The following is a 19,855-nucleotide window of genomic DNA, read 5'->3' on the forward strand; positions in this document are numbered from 1 at the left end:
TCCAGTGTGAACCGACTGACAATTACACAGTACCAGATTTTTAACTATAAATAATGTGCCAATCAAATAGAACTAATATTCTAATAATTAGGCACGGAGCTAAAATTTAGGGTTTTTTTTTTTTTTTTGTATAATTACGAGCTTAATGTGAGGCCCCGTTAACGAATTCCACTAATTTGCTTTAATAATTACAATCAAATCAGCGTAGCTGGCCAATCTCAACGTTCGAATCGGTAAATTCGTAAATTTCACCTCAAATCATCATTGCGTGTGGAAATATGTAAAAAGCTGCACAATGCACCGAAGCGACGTCCGCAATTCACCGCAAACGAACCATGACACGTGTACGGCAAACAACACACGCCATTTGGCGAAAATCCAACATGGAGGTCGAGATTTTCCGTTAGTATCGTTTGCCAAAATACTCTCCTCCAGAATCTAAAATGTAAATCTCCTTCAACAAAATACGAGCTTAATTAAATCTCAACCGCCCATAAATAACAATATTGTCGACGCATGAAAACAAAAAATAAGAGATCGTTAACAATTTTATCATCACCACGTGGACCCACCTCAACGTCTTCTTTCTTTCTCCATTTTCCCACTTACCCCACTCTCACGTTAATTCCTCTCTATAAAACCGCCATTAAACCACCAAATCCCAAAAGAAAAAAATCTACCCTCACCTCTATCAATGGCGACCCTTGCTGCATTCTCTTCCTTCTTCTTCTTCTTCTTCCTCGTAACCTTCGCTTCTGCAGGTAACTTTTATGTTAACTCTTCATTGTTAATTTAGTATATGATTTTTTTCCAATATGATCCCCGTTATTGTCCCCTCAGTTTTACTAATGTTAGCATTACGGCCCCTGTCGAACAAAATTTTTTAATTTCCAATTGAGCATTAATATTTTGTTGCAGATACTGGCAAGGTAGGTATAAATTACGGCAGAGTTGCAAACAACTTACCGTCGCCGGAGAAAGTTGTGGAGCTGCTGAAATCTCAAGGAATCGGCCGAGTTAAAACATACGACACTGACTCAGCCGTACTCGCTGCACTCGCGAACTCGGACATAAGCGTCGTCGTTGCGTTCCCGAATGAGGAACTCTCCAAGGCCGCAGCTGACCAGTCATTTACTGACAACTGGGTCCAGGCCAATATCTCCAAGTACTACCCGGCAACGAAGATCGAGGCCGTCGCAGTGGGCAACGAAGTCTTCGCAGACCCGAAGAACACGACGCCGTTTCTCGTCCCCGCCATGAAGAACGTTTACAACTCCTTGGTTAAGTACAAGCTTGATTCTAACGTTAAAGTCTCCTCTCCTATTGCTTTAGGTGCGTTACAAAATTCGTACCCGCCATCTTCCGGGTCGTTCAAATCGGATCTCATCGAGCCCGCTTTGAAACCCATGTTGGAGTTTCTACGTAAGACGTCGTCGTATCTCATGGTTAATGCGTATCCTTTTTTCGCCTACTCTGCTAACGCGGATAAGATATCTTTAGACTACGCTCTGTTTAGGGATAATCCCGGTCAGGTGGATTCAGGTAACGGGCTGAAGTATAGTAACCTTTTTGACGCCCAACTCGACGCCGTTTTCGCTGCCATGTCAGCAATCAGTTATAACGACGTGAAGGTTGTGGTGACGGAGACTGGATGGCCGTCTATGGGTGACGAGAATGAGGCGGGTGCTGGTGCGGCCAATGCCGCGGCGTACAACGGGAATCTAGTACGTAGAGTCTTGTCTGGAAGTGGGACCCCCTTGAGACCAAAGGACCCACTTAACGTTTACCTCTTCGCTTTGTTCAATGAGAATCAAAAACAGGGTCCCACATCGGAAAGGAATTACGGGTTGTTTTATCCCAACGAACAGACGGTGTACGACTCGCCGTTTGTGTCAACTAGTGGGAACTCAAGCTCAACGCCGGCAGCCAATAAGAGCAAGACTCAAGTTCCGGTGAGCGGAGGAGGCGGTGGTGACGTGTCGCCCTCGGCGGCGGGACAGACTTGGTGCGTGGCTAACGCGAATGCTGGTGAGAAAAAGTTGCAAGCCGCAATTGATTATGCCTGCGGAGAGGGAGGCGCTGATTGCCGACCGATTCAAGAGGGCGCCACGTGTTACGATCCTAACACGTTAGAAGCCCATGCATCGTATGCCTTCAATAGTTATTATCAGAAGCAAGTGCGTAAGGCTGGATCTTGTGATTTTGGTGGTGCGGCCTACGTGGTCACGCAGGCTCCTAGTAAGTATCCAATCCCTTCTCCCAATTATAATTTGTTGTGTTAAATGTTAAATTAATTATTTGTTTTGATATATAGATTTGATTTTAAGCTTTATTATTATTATTATTATTATTATGGCTGAAAAAAAACTGGGTGTTTGCTGTTTGTGATGCAGAATATGGAAAATGCCAGTTCCCAACTGGCTATTGAGTGGGAAAAAAAATAGGGAGCATTAGCTGATTTGTGGTCGCGGCTTACGATTGGTGATGATTTTTTCTGATAGATTTAGAGGATTGGAACATTAATTTTTCTCCCTTGTATTTAAATTTTACGCTGAGTGGGTGGGGTTGTTATCAGTTGGTTTGACTCTAGTGTCAATATGATCAAATCCTTATTGTATTTATTCTAATGATCATGAATTTAGTCCATTATTTTATGTGGATACAGATCAGATTATGATGTTGCAGACTTTATGTTAATGTCATTCGGCATCTTTTTTGTTGTTTTATTTTCTTGGCTTGATATATATGTAATTTATATATGTTGAAAAAATAGCACGCAGATTATTATTTCAGTCATAATTTTGAGTCAAACTTATTTGGTATAATTTCTTTTGAAAGTAATTTAAAAGTAATGTATTTATATACTCAAAGTGGTGATGCTGAGATGAATAAAAAACTAACACTCAAAGTACACTTGTTGACTGTATCGAATAAAAGCAGGAGTTACAAAGAATATAATGATTTGTTAAAATTTAGAATTAGTTCCAGAATTTATTATTTGCAACTGCTAATTAAATTCAGAATTTATTTTGAGATTGTAACAGTTAATTAAATTCAAATATTAATAAGAAATTAAATCTAGAATAAAAAAAAACATGATTAATGGGCTGCAATTACACTTTTAATGAGATATTGAAAGTAGAGGTTACAAAATTTATGTAGTTAAAATTATGGATAAATTCATTAGATAATCTAAATTCCTCCACTATATCATGTATGCCTTTTTCATAAAGTTCGAACACAATGAAGTTTGATGTAAATAGGATAGTGGTGCAAAATAATTATTTGATCAACCCCAGAGTAGTACCCAAAAGTTCAAGTTTTATTTACTTAACCAACGTGTGTTTAGTTGAAAGATGCAACTTTTTTTTGTGTTGGATTCAATTTAGTCACACCCATAACACAAACATACGAACTTTACGAATACAAATCGTTGTAGATAATCATGTAAAGAGAATTGATGTTGTATTTTTGTAAAACGATGATCTTTTTTAGGCGCTCTGAGAACTTTCCAAGTTATGAGCTAGTGGCAGTGTGCAGAAGCCCAAAAAATAATTATCTTGTCAAAATGGCCCCGGCAAATTTCGGCAATGGTCTGGTCCGTTTGGCAAATATTAACAGAAGAACTTCTTTGTTCTCATTGAACACATAGCCTTTAGTCTGCTTACGGGAGGAAAGACAAGAACTGCAAATTCTATTCTTTTATAAATTTATTTTATACAAATTGATTTCTTTTATAATCTAATTTGTTAAACCTATTAACATTATCATGGTCTTTTAAATATATGAAGATGAATATTATGATAAAAATAAATAAAGTACTCTTGTTTATTGGCATTTTGCTTATATACTTTGGCATTTTGCTTTAACTGGGGATCCATAATGGCAACATGGATGTAAGACACCATCAGATCAACTTAAAAAATTCATTGCGAGATGAGTATTTTTAAATTGATGGGAAAAAGAAGGAGCATCAATGCGAGATTAATAAAGTTTTGCAAAGCAATTTATTCAATTAATTATTTTTATAACTTTTAATAAGTTCATGTTTCTTGATTTTCCGTTCTTGAAATTTGGAGGAAGGAAGATAAAATTTTCAAACTAGAAGAAACAAAGAGGGTGGGAGGGAATTATTTGACTTTTGATAAATTAATTTTTAAGTTTAAAAATTATCGACACGTGTCAAAAAATAATTAGTTAGTGGTTCCACATCATCTGATGACATGAAACATCAGATGTATTGTAGAATTTGTTGGAGGTTGGTTGAAAGACGATAATATTTATTAATTTTTCAATTATCGGAACTCATGGTTATTTTATACAACCAATCTACTTATACCACATCAATTTGTACATACTTATTTATACAAAGTAGTTGTTACTCTTATCATTACTCAATTGGAAGAGGAACCGAGGAAATATCTCAAGCTGCCCTCCTCACAGCCACTTCTAAGGCTGAGTGGCGAGTGGCTCTCTTACCGTTGGTAAAACAAATGGGCCTTTCATGCACTGGATCTAAAATGTTGGGGCTGGAGAAGAACATGACCAACTATACAATTTCCTTTTTGAAAAATAAAATAAAATAAAATTGATAGCTACAATTTCACGACATTTAAGGTCAATTGTGTTTATATTGTAGTAAAATTTATTTTTAAAAGTACTATAAATTTTAAAAATAATAGTATATATTAATAAATGTTACTGTTAAATTGCAATTCGTATGATTTTAAATTTGCTACTGTCAAGTCTACGCTATTTTAATAAATACCAGCACCTTCCTATTAGGGTATTATCATTGAACAATAACTACGGTATGTAGATGATCCACAAAGTACAGGTGGCATACGGCAATCATTTTCTTAATTAAATAAGGATTCCACTCCGAGATATCTCGTATGAACTCCTACAGTGCCATCAAAATTACTTGTACATGTACACAAGATACTTTCTTTCACCAACTATCAGCCACAAATAATGTGATAAACAACACAAACATGGTTACATGAACCCCACTTTTTATATTTATAGTTAATTAAATTGTAAATATATTTTTCATAATAAAATTTATAATATTAGGAAATTTAGTTTTTTATTGTTTCAAAATTATTTTGATTTTATAAAAAAAAAATATATTAGCATTTAAGTTGATGATTTGTCTCCCATGAAATTTCCCCCAGAGTTTTATGAGGATATAAAAGGGGTGTGACAAGCAATACTCAATCATGGCCCCACGGCAACAGGGTTCCCCCAGAAAGGTTTTGGGCCGTGAGTCCAAGGATGTGGGTAAAAACTCCAACAACGTTTATCTTACCTAGAAAAGCCCAATAAAATTCTGCCAAAGAATTAATGACGTGTTTACTTGAGGGTTTAGGGAATGAGAATGAAAGAATATGAATAAACCTCATGTTTATTTGGTAAAATATAATTTGAGAATGAAAATAAAATATGTGAGTCCCACACAATTTGGGAATAAAAAATGAGAATCTCATTCCTATGGAGGGATTGGGAATGAGGATTCTCATTTCTTTAACTGACTTTTGTATCCTCTAATTTTTTTCATTATTTTAGTTATTATTATTTTTTAATTAATATCATTTTTATAATGATATTTATACATGTATCTAATTAATAAAAATTACATTATTTAATATTATGAGTATTTTGGTAAATTGATTCTCATTACTATTCCTCATTCTCATTTATTTTACCAAGTAAACACATCAATAACATTCCAGCACATTCACATTCTCAACCAATTTTCATTTCGCCCCATTCTTTTTTCATAAAATAAACGGACCATAAGTCAATAACAGAAAGGAATCATTTCTTCTTAATGAACCCTCATCATTTTTATCACATCATTATTATGGTCCTAAATGTATGAATACAATTCAAAATAAAACGACTTTGAAGTGTCAAATCCATCCAATGCCTCTCATAAAGTCATCAAAAATTTGGAACCACTCAGTAGTCTACCGTTTACTCCACAGTCAAATATGTAGATTGCAATATCCTGGGTTGATCGTACATTTATAATTATAAAAATCTATAGATATATATATATATATATATTTTTTTTTCAATAAAAAAAAGCCATTCAACAACCAAGTTTAAAAAAATATTAGAGTGCGAGATAAAATCCCATTTTAGTTTATAACATAGCACATATAACAAAAGTATTTAAACTTTTTTTTTGTTTTTGTTTTTCCCTTTTGGAAACAAACCGTTTAAAGTTCAAACCGATTTATAACTTGTACATAACTTTCCTTAAAAAATTGATTGTACAGTCTACATGAACGATTATTTTGGTAAAATTAATTACTAAACTATAAACACAATGACTATTAAGCGGAGCTATTCGGCCCCACTCTATTATCAATGAGACCCCTCAAAGGCTCAAATCTCTGTTTTAAATGAAATCATAAATTAAGGACAAAAGAATGTGTGAAAACAAAATAGGGTGGCATTATTGAGACCCAATATAATTTTTTCATGAATCCATCTACTTATTAGTATATTAATTATTAAAATTTGAAATTTTAATTTCTACACTATAAACCTACTAATATACCCATTATACCCTTATCATCTTTATAATTATTCGCGAATTCTAGCTCCAATTCCGACTTATTCTTTTGTCATATTTTTACGGCCAAATCCTCTTGACTTGTTCCAGTAGATTCCCCCCCCCCCCCCCCCTTTTCTTCCTTGATTGAAACTTTATCTCATTTAAAACTCCAATTTTTATTTTTTTTTTGGCGCTAGCTACATTGTTCTTGGTTTATGTTCATGACAATAAGTCTTAAAAATCTTACTAAATGAAACTCAAAATAAATTTGTAATCTTCGTATCTTTCGAAAGAGACCTTTCTCAAATTAACTTTAAAGTTTAAAGTTACCAAATTCCCAGCAGTCCGAAATAGGATTTTGATATTCACTTCAAATTATTTTTTTGCCCCCGGTTTTGTCATAGCTTACTAGCTTTTATCTTCCCAAATATAAAATTCGTGAGGCAACAGACCAAGAGAATGTGAAATTGTGAGGTTTTGTCATTAAATTTTGCTTTTATGTCCAATTATTATTATTATTATTATTATTAACAACAATATCCTATAATCACCATAAATTCATGATTGACAGCTTACTAAAATCAGTTAGTTGGTTGAAAATAAAAAGAAAAACATGTTCGGTAGAAGTTTAAAGTTCTTATAATAAACAAAATATTAAGAAGATAATAAATTAATAAATCTACTCCCATTCGAATCTGGACCCAAATAAGCAAATAAGTTTAAATTTAACAAGTAATAAACTCAAGTCAGTTTTATTTGACAGACAAGAATAAGTAAGGAATTTTTTTGCCATACATGTGCAATTATAAACTGCAAAAACGAATGAAATGACGTCTAAATCAGAAACATTAAGACGATATGACTTCAGGGTGAGAGCGTATAAAATGATAAATCTTCTTCAAGATAAAACTGGACGACACTTTGTATATAGCATTCGTCGGCCTATACTACGTAGGATATGTCGTTTAATTTCGAATGAACTCACGGCATGTCGTAAAAGTTAAATACAGGCAGACAACATATCTCTCGAGCAGCTAATTTTACCAAAATTTTATGAATTAAATAATATTGTATAAGATTAGATAAAACTCCAAACACATAAGAGAATGAGGATTGAAAAGTGAAAACTAATTCATTGTGGATCCACTGTGCCCTTAGGGCTCGTTTGGGATTGTTTTTGGAAAGTTTAAAAATAATTTTGAAAATTTAAAAATTTAAAAACTAATTTTAGTATTTAGTAAATAAAAAAAAATCAAAATCACTTTTATTAAAATTAGCTCCTCTCACAGTTGATTTTGAAAAGAAGTGAATATTTTAAATTCTGATTTTGATAATCAATTTTATTATTTAATACAATTCCATTAATATCCTTAAAATTATTACCTAAACCCAAAATTATCCTTATTCAAGCTGGAAACAAAATTAATAGTTTAATAAATTTTTATTATAATTCATCAATATAAATTTATTAATATCAATTTCTTGGTCAAATTATTATTAAATTTGTTTCACTATATTATAAATTTAATTATCAATTGTTGTAAGATAAAAAATAAAAAAAGTATATTATAAATTTTATTTTTAGCAAAAATTATTATAATACACAATTAAAAATATCATATGTACATGTTTTTATATGTATAACTAAATTTTATCATGCATTATATATATTTTAGTTATTTATTTTCTCTCATTAGTTTAATAGTAAAATTTACCAAACGTTCATAATAACTTTCAAAACTCACAGTACTTTTGAAAACAAAATTTACCAAACATTTAACTGATTCTCTTCACAGTTGATTATTTATACAATACAATTAACAACAATTATTTTAGAAGTTATAACATTCCTAAACTGGCCCTTAATCTTTTTTTCAGTGAAATGACTTGAATGAAACATGAGAACATATTAATGAAGGTATAATTCAAACTAGTTATATATTTTTTCTACATTTGTTGTAAGAGGACCTTTCATTAAAAATTATTTTCCTTCGCATATTTCATCATTTAATTTCATAAGGATGGATTTATTTCATCAATTGTTTGAAATATTTTATAATTATTCTAAGTTCAAAATTAACAACTCATTAAAATTAGGGAAAAATTGTGGTGCAAAATTGGTACCGTGCTATAGTTGTAATCAGCCGTTGGATCCCAATAAATCCCACCCATCTAAGTGGATCCAACGACTGAATGCAACCGTGACACGGTACCATAGTTACAACGTAGCCGGACCCTTAAAATTAATCAGTTATTTAATTGAAACAAAAAAAAGGGTCCCTTAGAAATTTAAAGTCTTATAATTAACAAAATATTAAGAAGATAATATGTTAGTTTTGAAAATAGGCATTTTGGGATTGAATTAGGTGTTAAAAATATGTTTTTATAAACACGTTTTCAGAACTAGTTTTAATAAAACTTTGAAAGGTCGGTTTTTGCCTTAATAACTTCCCCCTTTTTTTTTTATCTTCTTTGGTATTGTTTTGATATAAATATTAAGAATTGAGTAAAAATTTCTAATGAATTTCTGTAAACTTCTTTTGAACACAGTATATATTGGCCCCATTTTACCAATAATACGTTGTTTTGAAGAAAAAAGGTATTTTGGGCAGCGAGTTGGAAATTTTAAAGCGTGTCTCTACATTCAAAACCAATTTTAATATATGTATTATAACACACCATAAAAAGCTGAGACGCTGTGCAATAATAAAAACACTTGCTAGGAATGCAAAAAAGAGTTGCGTAAACACGTTATTCACAAACCAATTCCCTCAAGAAAGTCGCAATAAACCAGCGGCAGCAGGTAGCACCGCCTCAGCAAAAAGGAAAACGTGTGCGCTAGCTGCTGCGTGCTGCGTGCTGTTGCATTTTTCTAGAGCAAGCTGGCGTGTGATTTGGCTTAGTGCCACAGGAGTTGATGTTTGGTTGGGCGGTGCGTTACTACTTTCACTTACCATTGCGTTATTATTTTGCGCACCAAATGCGTATTCTTCAAGAAACTTCTTCATTGTCTAATTTTTTATTTGTTAACAGGCGTAAGATTTTTTTGGCACCCTTTGGTTTGGTTGCTCGAATCAATTTGATTGTTGCTGGCCCTCGTAGCTACTTATTTTGGAGCTTTCTTCTATCGTGACTGACTTGGATTGCGAGATGGTTATTTAACTAATGAATTCAATCGTGTCATTACCTACCTAGGATTTGGATTCAGGATTTACGTGTGTGTTAAAACTTAAATGTAAACCAAAGGGAGCAAAGGAAGCTTATTAATTGATTGTGAGATATGTCATTATCGTAGTAATTGATTGTAAGATAATGTCACAAGTTTCATCTATATAATATACCCCAAATATGATACGAATTGAGCAAGGAAATAGATTTTTATAAATTTAAAAATACCTAATTGTTTATTATTAAACCGTGTCTATGGTGAAATTGTTTCAATATAGAGCATTAATGATGTTATCAGACCATAATAATAAATACATATTTAATATTTATTTCTATAATCGTACGGCCATCAATGATACTCTATCATAAAGTACTTACAAGATAACTATATATCTAATCCAAACACATTTCAAGTAAATTTTGGTGACATGGCATTATTGGTCAACCGCTAAAGGCTTATCCCGAATCTTACCGGACCAGCCTGACCCATGAATGTGACCCCACCATTGCACCCACCGCCACCTTCCTCAATCGCCTACACTGACCCCACCTTCTAAACCAAAGGGAGCTTATTTCTTTCCCAGTAAGGCAAATAGGCAATTATATTTATATATAAACTAAGTAATAATAATTATTGTTGAATTCCACCATCTTGGATTAAAAAAATAGTTTTGACACTCAATAATTATTTTACCGATTTATTTACTAAAAAATCATTAATAAGCTACCTTAATTTATCTAAAGTCATAATGTCATTTTTTCTTTTGTTCTGACAAAACTATCAACGTTTCTAAATACATTTAATCTCTTTTTGGTATTGAGGTATTATAGTTTTTAAGTTATAGTTATTGTTAAAAAAATTATAATTATGAAATAAAAGTTAATAGTATACATTATATATAATTTTTAAAGAATAATTTTAACAAAATTAGTAAAGATATAATAAATTTTTCATTATGTAAGTGTAAAATTAAATTAATTAAGATACAACAGCTAGTATTTACCAGACACTTTACTGTAATAACTTTAAACTACAACTATCCAATTTTAATCCCTAACGGAACCTTAGTTCCTTTATATTAAGCTCCATAATAGAGGTTGATGACAATAGTTTATTTATTATTAATTTCTTGCATTTGAAACTTTTTTATTTTATATTTATCTTTATTTGTTTTAAACATAGATTATATTCCTCAATTCTACTCTACGGGTATAATTTTAATTATGTAGGGTTATCTGCACTCTAATATATTTTTGGACACTTTAGTTTCAGTAAAAAATTATATTACTTAAATAACCTTGACATAATTTATTATTGAGGAAAATAATATAATTTATGAAAATTTTATTACTCTTTAAACTCGTCTGTTATACGCTATTCCAAGTAGAAGAAATGAAATCTCAAATCTTTTCCTCTTTATCGTCCAATTTGAATCCATTTTTAAAACAAAATACTTAGCTCTAGGAAGTCATCATGCTGGCTGCACACTCTTTATTCCAATGTAACTGAAAATTTTAATAGGAAGAAATGAAGTTTTGTAGGGGAAGACAAATTTGAATAAAATGAACAAATTCCCATTTATGTAGAAAGATATCCAATACAAAGAAAAGTTAGCCAATGATTATAACATTCTTGTGCATCACGAGCTATTACTTAAAGAATAATGAAATATTTTATGAGTGAAAAAAGAGAACGATACTTAATATGGATTTAATAAATGATTATGGTGGTATGTAAAAGGACGGACAAGATAAAAATTACTTTTTAGAATTTATTAAATGTATATTAAGAATAATAAAGTGTTTAAAGTAAACTTTAGAATATAAATAGTGTCACACTGTCACTCTTTTAATTATTGTGTTTTATCTCAAAATTTTTAAACAAAATTGACATTAGATGATTCTGTTCCACATTTTTAACGTCAAACGTATGATAACCTTGTTCAATTTAGAATCACGTATTCAATAGTTGGTGTCGCTATATGTTTCTAGATTAAATCCAGAACAATTGGGTGATATTAAATTTTTAATTAATTGCTACGAACTTTTTTATTTATGAAGAAATTTTCAAATTAATCGAGCTTGTAGCCGACTGATGAAGAAAACATATAATTCTATGCATCTCTCTCGCTGGTTCGCCAATCTTTAGTCTTGACTATGGACGATTTCTTAGCACCATATATTGTCTAAACAAAGGGATGACTCAATGACTTTTCATTTGAGTGAAAATAAAGCATATTTGTATATGCTTTTATTAATTACACGAAAATATTCTATTTGTTTAGGCATAGATTTTTAAATATTCACGTGCGAGTAGTTTTTTGAGTTATTGCGGGGTAGATTTCTTCACTGTACTGCTAACAATTTCTTATTTACCGGTAAATTAGAATAATTTTAAAAATTTATTAAAAGTAAAAGTAATTCGATGGATTTGCGAGAATTTCTCTTTTTCGGAATTTTTTTTTTTTTCCAAGAGAAGATGTAAAAGTAATTCAAATGTCTCTAAAAAGGGCCGAACCGGTCAAAAATTAGATTTAAAAAATTGGAAAAAAAAATAAGAGACGAATAATGTTTGCGATGGTAGACGTGTCCTTTGCGTATGAAGTGACGCCGTATAAAAGGCAGAACAGCTGTCGGTTAGCGTGATCACGAGTCACGAGATGGTTCAGAAAGACCCACTGCCCGTGGATCCTGCATCTTGTCGACCCGCTGGCCGATCAGAGGTGACCGGGAAACCTGCTGCTGCCTGTAAAAGATGGGAAAACCTGTACCAAGGAGTCAGAGACAGCAGCCTTGGTTATGGGGATGACAGATGTCTTACGTCTGCTTTATGTGTGGGCCCATGTTCACAATTTTAGAGACGCTTAGGCCTTTTTATAAGAGGATTAGCTTTTTGATAGCTTTATTTTTAAATCTTAATTAGCTTAGTTTTAATATTAATTTTAAGAGTGTAGAAAAACGAAATATAATCTTTTTTTTTAGTATTCTTATAAAGATAATTTATCTTAGACATTAAACTAATATTATTTTAAAATGTATAAAATAAAAGATTTGTGGTCTTTAGATATTATACTAATTTTGATTTATGATAATTTAATTCGAGAACGAAATATTTTACACCGAAAACATTTTTATACAAATTTTAAAACAAAAATTATATATAAATTACGAATCACTTTCTTTACATACATGAGTAAGTTGGCGTTCGAGTGCCACTTATTTTTGTGAGAAGATTTTCACTTCCAAATATTTAAAAATAAATTCGGTATACTATGAATTCGTTTATGCATATATTTACACCATATTTAAAATTTGTATATTTTATATTGTAAATATCGATCGTTTTGTTAAATAATATAAAAATGTACATAATAATAACGAATTGCTTAATATAATATTTGAAAAAATACATTTGTTTTTTTATTTATTTAAATTTTCTGTCTCTTATTTATTTTTATATTTTGATTTTTCCTAATTTTCTGTTTCTCTATTTCCTTTTTCTTTATGGTGGTTATTTTTCTTGTTGATTGTTGAACGTAGTTTATCTGCTCCTCTTGAGATCATCTGTGATTGTATATGTTGTCAACTCAAAGTTCAGATCGAAATTGTGTTATTGTTCGAATTGGGAGACTATGTCTGTATTAGAATTAATGGATGACTCTAATAGTGTTGAATCGAGATTCTGACGACCTGGTGGGTGTTACCAATGGCATGGGTTGAGGGCTCATCATTAGACTTGTTGGGAATACTTTGGAGGGTCGGTTATTGTTGTTGCGGTTTTTGTGGTTTTTTAGTTATTTTTTGTAGTAAGTATTGTGTTATTGGTGTATTGTATTATTTTTTTGTATTATTATTTTCCCTCCGTAAAATCTATCCTTATTTTTATTTTTATTTTTTTGAATGAGAAGTACCTTCATTTCAACTTAAAGAAGAAAATAAGTACAATAAGTGGGGAGGGTATGAACCCATCCAAACAAAAGTTTCGAGCATCTCTAGAGCTAGTTTAGCTAAAGAGTGGGCTATCGCATTACAAGATCTATTAGCATATTGGACACAAACTGAGCTAAAGCTCTTTAACATTTTCTGCACTTCTGAAATGGTCCACAAAATCTCGGATCTGCAGCCCCGATTGTTGTTAACTAACTTAACAATCTCTTGAGCATCTGATTCCACAATCAGAGACTTTATACAAGCATTCCTTGCAACCTGCAGCCCCCATTCGACTGCTTCTGCTTCTGCAAAACACACATCACCATAGAACTTGGAAACTTTGACTGCAGCTGCAATCACATTCCCATCTTCATCTCGAATTACAGCCCCTTAATAGGTAAAATTATTTTTCTCCTTTCATTTTGTATTATGTTTAGTTGAGGAGTTGTCCTAACTTAAGTTTCAGTTTTAAGTCTTATCTTAAGGAGTTGTCCTAACTTAAGTTTCAGTTTTAAGTCTTATCTTATATTATTATACTTAAACTTAATGTGGTCTGTGTATTTATGCCTGTGTGATGTTATATTGTTGGATATTCTTAGTCTTAATGAAAGACATAGTTTCCTATTAAAGAAAATAGTTGTGTTTCAAAAATTAAGATAATTTTATCATATTGGTAAAAAAATTTTAAAGTTAGTGAGTGGGTTCGGTGGGTTCCGGTCTGAGACAGCGGCGTGGTGGGGGCCCACGAAGCGAGGTCAATGAGATCTAATTCTAAATTTTAAATTCAACGCATGTTTTAATGGGTGCCTGTGATTTGGTCTTTTCGTTTTTTGGCATTTGTGTTCCCTCTTCGTTTCCACTTAAAATAAAAATTTACGCTTAAAAAAGAAAAACTAAAATTCTAATACTTGTTTCGTTGCAACGCTTTAAAAAATTTTTTTTTTCAAGAAACAAAAAGATCGTCATTTTTACCATTAATTTAAAATCAAAATTCTTCTATTCAATATTTAGCATTTTCTTTTTTTTTTCAATTGATGTGAGCAAGTTTTGAATTGATTATTTAACTATCACGTTTTAAAATTTTACTCATTAACAACAGATAAAAAAATTGTGACAGCCAAGCAAAGATCGGTTAATACTTTAAATCTAAATTTAAAAAAAAATAGTTTTAATTTCATTCAAATTTTTTATTTACCACCAAAAAATATTTTTCGCTTGTGTTGCTGACTTTGAAATAAACATAAGAATCAATACAATTCAGAATTCAAAAGTCATTTATTAAAACTTAGAGTCAAAACTATTTGGATAGTGGTGACTGGTGAGCAAAATGTGGGGAGAAAGGACATGAAATTTGTACATGATAATATTATAATAAATCGCCATATAGGATGCTTTGTGGATTAGGAAATAAATGTGGGATTAGGTGATTAATGTTTTTTGCTTTTTGTTAATGGACTTCAAATTAAGGTACCATTTAATTATCTTGGGTCTCAATCTTCTGCATCAAGTTGACATTTGCCATGATTACAATGTTGTAACTTGTAAGAGATCCACAAGAAAAAAAACCTTTTAATTACTTCACTTCTAATATAATTTCAATTTAACCTTTAAGTTCACACTTGCCATTATTACAACGTTGTAAGGGATGCAAAATTTAAAAAAAAAAAAAAAACCTTATAATTACTTCACTTTTAATATGATTTCAATTTAACCTTTAATATCTTAATTACTTTCTTTTATTTTGTTTCTTTTGACTAAATGAACAAGAACTCTAATAAACCAATTTAAAATATATTTACATCTAGCAACTTGTAAATTTTTCAAGGCTTAATTTATAATTTATCTTACATTTACCGTATTATGGTTAAATCAACTGACGAAGATTCTTGGAATAGATGGGGGTAAAAAGTCCCCAAGTGAGCGTATTTTGGGGGACTGTCAAGCACATCCTACAAGGATCAAGGTGGATCTCGTTGTTGCATACCTCAGGTCGGAGCAACGCACCATCGGACGTTCAACAGGCAATCTCACGATCGGGCATGAGTATCCAGAAATAACCTTCCATTGTCATGCCGATCATGTCGTGAAGCATCTTGTTCACCAGCCGGTCCAGCCCCCTGTCTAGTAAATATGTGGCACCCGCATTCCTGAGCCCCAAGGGCATTACTCTCAAACAGAATACCCCTTGCTCTGTCTTTAGCATGTGGGCGGGGGGCCGGTCCCTCCCATAGACCAGAACCTGAGAATTTTCAACTCGCTTATGAGAGCCGGGAGAGCATATCCAATTTATTTTTAATGATTAAAATTAGCGGAATTTATAAGAATGATTAACAAATTTCGATGGGCATCAAAAACAGCTGTATAGTGCCTTAAACAAAAAGGGTCTTTTCTTTTGATTAAAATCAAAAAAATGGGGTCAGCCAAATATGCATGCCCAACATTATTAGTAATGATGGACGGTGGTTATAGTTGGCATTTCAATTCATTATTTTCAGCTATTCCAAAAGAGAAAATATGAATAAAATAAAATCAACAAATCCCATAAGAAAAGGGCAAAAAAAAAAAAAGATGGGAAGAAATAAGTGGGAACATTTTTACTTTTTGGTGGAGGAAAATTCTATTCAATGTAAATTTTCTACGGGGTTATGGGGCTAATGACGAGATTAAAAAAATGGGTATATTATTTTATAATTTGTTTATGGAGAATAATTGAGAGCATATTCACTTAATTGGCTGCAATTTCAACTCATACATTGTCTTGTTCCCACGACATTTTCAAGTTGAACATTTTATTTGAGTATCTTTTTGTTTCACCGTGGTGTAATATTAAGTTGATTTAAGTAATTAGGTATTGGTACACTTATGATTACAAAGTTGTGAGTTTTATATGAATAGATTCGAAACAAGTTGAATGGTTTAGATTTATAAAATTTTCCAAAAAAAAAAAAAAAAACATTCTCACCTAAAATGAGCATTAAATTTCCCATCTGAACTCGACAGGTACCGCGTAGCTAACCATCTTTAATCTATTCTTCAATTTTTATTTATTTATTTTATGGCCAATGAGAAGCCACTTTCAATTGGTAGTGGTCCTGCAACGAGCCACGCTGTGTGTTGCTACAAATTGTTTTCATTGAATCATGTTACTTCAATTTCAAGCCTGTAAATTGTACTTATTGGTGTTGACAAGTGATCATGATGGCGGTAAATTGTTTTGGCCTAATGGCACATGATTTACTATTAATTCACTGTTTCCATTCCATGTTGATTTTGGTTGGTTTGTTTTATAGTATACTCATGACACGGTCATCTTTTTCCAAAAGGGCCTCCAATTTATATGTTTAATGCTTCTAGCTCTTTACCATCTCTAATCAACAAGTTTATTTCATAAAATGTAATTTATTAAAACCATCCCCATCCTATGCTATAAATTAAATTATGTTCATTAAAGACAAGTAGAAATTGAGTTTAAAAAATTCTTAAAAATTAGCCTACTTGACTTGACTCTTATACTGAAAATAAGATGTTAAAAGATCAATTATTTCTCATGCTAATCTTAAAAGAGAAAATTATTTAATTTGTATTTGCGCATGTGTGTGGAGATAGGTCAAAAGTGTGTGAAATGAAAAAAAAAAAGATTTAATTACAAAATTTATTCAGGGTATTCATAAAAATGGTAAAAATAAAAAAAATGTTAAAATAGACAATAAATTAGAACTCACCAAAATAAAAAGTAAAAAAATAGATTCACTTACTTCCAAGCAATTGTGTCCCTAACTTTGATGGTAGATTATTTCGGAGACTCACTAAGACTAAAAAAAAAAAAAGTTGTTAAATTTGAAAAACAAAAAACATAACTTAGACAATGTAGAATTGTAGATTGTTACAAGAAATTTGTTTTTGCCAGATGTTTTAAGGCTTTAAGCAAAGACAATAAGTAGGGTGAAAATTTCAACAAATTTCAATTTCAGTTACTTATCGAGAAAATGTTTGTACTGTATATGGCATTTTAAGTAATTAAATCATCTAGTTAATAATTTTTTAATTTCAATTGTGTATATATATATTCTCTATCCCCCAGTAACAATGGAAGGGAGATAAAAAAAATGCTAAAATAATAGAATGAGGAAGAAGGAAGTGGAAAAATTAGAAAATAAAATATTTCGTCGCTCTAAAATTTGAAGAACAAGAGGGAAAAAAACCCAAATGAAAAAATGTAAAAGAAAAAGTGAAATAATTGGATAAAGTGGGGTAAAGTTCGATCTGGCTTGGATCCTTTGATAAAATACGAATAAAATCCTCACAACAATTTTATATAAACATGTTTTCCGCGTGTTTTAACCTTGCCGATTTCACACACAAAGGAGAGACCAGAGAGAATGAAAGGGTGAACCCAAAAACGAAAACAAAACTAGAGATAGCAAAATAATTTATCACAGTCTAAGTCTACATTCGGAGAGAAAAATGAGGAATTTTATAATTTTTAAGTAATATAGCTGATTTCAGGGATAAATAACATTTAGGTCCCTTGAATTTTTTATTTGAGGATATGGTTATAGTTTCTCTATTTACATCAAATCGGTCCCTGATCCTAAATTAAACGGCTAAAATAACCTTACTCGATGGAATCGAGCGTTCTTAACAGTAATGGTATTTCTGTCATTTCAGTTAGGTTTAGGATCTACTCCATCGAATAAATGAAGATCAAATCCATATATATAAAAAAAAAAAAAAAAAATTCCCGGGCTCGGACGTTACTATTTACTAACCCATTTATTAAAAAAAAAAAGAATTAAAAAAAATTGGCAATCGAGTAAGGCGTCGGTTTTTGTGTGTGGGGGCAAGAGAAGGTTAGAGAAATCGAGAAAGGGAAAACAAAAAAGAAAAGCCATTTCAGCCAGAGAAACTAAAAAGCAAAGACGAACCCCAAAAAAATTAAAAAATTATAAAAAATTAAAAAATGAAAATATATATTTAAAAAAAAAAAAAATCATTTTTGTGTAGAAGAGAAGGTGAGGTGCTGCCTGCTTTTGCCATCCAGTTCCCATCCCACCCACCTATCCCCTCTCCTTCCTTCCCTTCTCCTTCCATCCAACACATCAAAGTCACTCGTCTTAATTTCTTTCTTGAGAATCCCTTAATAATATTTCTCTCCAACGCGTTGAGGAGAAATTTATTCTGATTTTTTTTTGATAAATTTTCAAACACAAACGTTTGTAAGTATAGTTTTATTTCATTCATTAATCATTTGTAAAGAGGGTTTCAAACTCTCACATACATATGAGGAGGGCGAGAGGAGCCGCGACAACAACCGCAGCCGCCAAACAACTTATAGAACCGAACGGATCTGCGGCAAGAACCGCCGCCGCAGCGGGGAAAGAGCCGAGATACAGAGGCGTCCGCAAGAGACCATGGGGACGTTTCGCGGCGGAGATCAGAGACCCCTGGAAGAAGACGCGCGTCTGGCTCGGCACCTTCGATTCCGCCGAGGACGCCGCGCGTGCCTACGACGCGGCGGCGCGTACCCTCCGTGGCCCCAAGGCCAAAACCAATTTCCCGATTCATAACACGAATGTTTCCTCTTATTATCCTAACAACAATAACGATCCGTTTTTGGATCAGAGATTATACGGCAGCGTTTTCCACGATATTCAAGATCAGCAAATTGTAAATCCGCAGAGACCGACGACAAGCAGTATGAGCAGCACCGTCGAGTCATTCAGCGGGCCCCGGCCGCCTCATCCGCCGCAAAGATCAGCGAATCTGACGGATGGTTCGCGTAGGTATCCACGGACGCCGCCGGTGGTGCCGGAGGACTGTCATAGCGATTGCGACTCTTCGTCTTCCGTTATTGATGATGATGGAGATATTGCGCTGTCTTCGTGCAGGAAGTCGTTGTTGCCGTTTGATCTTAACTTTCCACCGTTGGATGATGTCGATTTTAACGGTGATGATGATCTCCAGTGCACCGCTTTATGTCTCTGATGATGGTTGATCTTTGTCATTATTATTTTTTTTTCCTTTTTTTGTTTTTTCCCCTCTATTATTGTGCGGAAAAAAAAATTAAGATGAAATGATCTTAATTCCACGAGAATGATGATGATGATGGCATGTTGTTATTCGAATCCCAAAAAAAAGAAAAAACCAAAATTAATATATGATGATGATGATGATCTTGTTGTTTATTGG

General features: G+C 32.3%; 2 protein-coding genes across 2 annotated transcripts; both read left to right on the forward strand.

The window, feature by feature from the left end:
• Positions 1–650: 650 nt before the first annotated feature.
• On the forward strand, positions 651–2,726 carry LOC18054346 (glucan endo-1,3-beta-glucosidase 12). Its single transcript, XM_006452386.2, has 3 exons — positions 651–761; positions 919–2,238; positions 2,394–2,726. The coding sequence occupies exons 1-3, from the start codon at positions 695–697 to the stop codon at positions 2,426–2,428; spliced, it is 1,422 nt and encodes a 473-aa protein (XP_006452449.1). The 5' UTR covers positions 651–694; the 3' UTR covers positions 2,429–2,726.
• A 15,928-nt stretch (positions 2,727–18,654) lies between these two features.
• On the forward strand, positions 18,655–19,760 carry LOC18054347 (ethylene-responsive transcription factor 3). The gene has a single exon (XM_006452387.2). The coding sequence runs from the start codon at positions 18,947–18,949 to the stop codon at positions 19,649–19,651; it is 705 nt and encodes a 234-aa protein (XP_006452450.1). The 5' UTR covers positions 18,655–18,946; the 3' UTR covers positions 19,652–19,760.
• Positions 19,761–19,855: the final 95 nt, after the last annotated feature.

Source organism: Citrus clementina, unplaced genomic scaffold (genome assembly GCF_000493195.1).
Source record: "Citrus clementina cultivar Clemenules unplaced genomic scaffold, Citrus_clementina_v1.0 scaffold_1, whole genome shotgun sequence".
Lineage (NCBI taxonomy): Eukaryota > Viridiplantae > Streptophyta > Magnoliopsida > Sapindales > Rutaceae > Citrus > Citrus x clementina.

Coding starts and splice junctions, on each gene's coding strand:
- LOC18054346 (XM_006452386.2), top strand. CDS start 695: ATGGCGACCCTTGCTGCATTCTCTTCCTTCTTCTTCTTCTTCTTCCTC. Junction 762..918: donor CGTAACCTTCGCTTCTGCAG/GTAACTTTTATG, acceptor ATTTTGTTGCAG/ATACTGGCAAGGTAGGTATA. Junction 2,239..2,393: donor CGTGGTCACGCAGGCTCCTA/GTAAGTATCCAA, acceptor TTTGTGATGCAG/AATATGGAAAATGCCAGTTC.
- LOC18054347 (XM_006452387.2), top strand. CDS start 18,947: ATGAGGAGGGCGAGAGGAGCCGCGACAACAACCGCAGCCGCCAAACAA.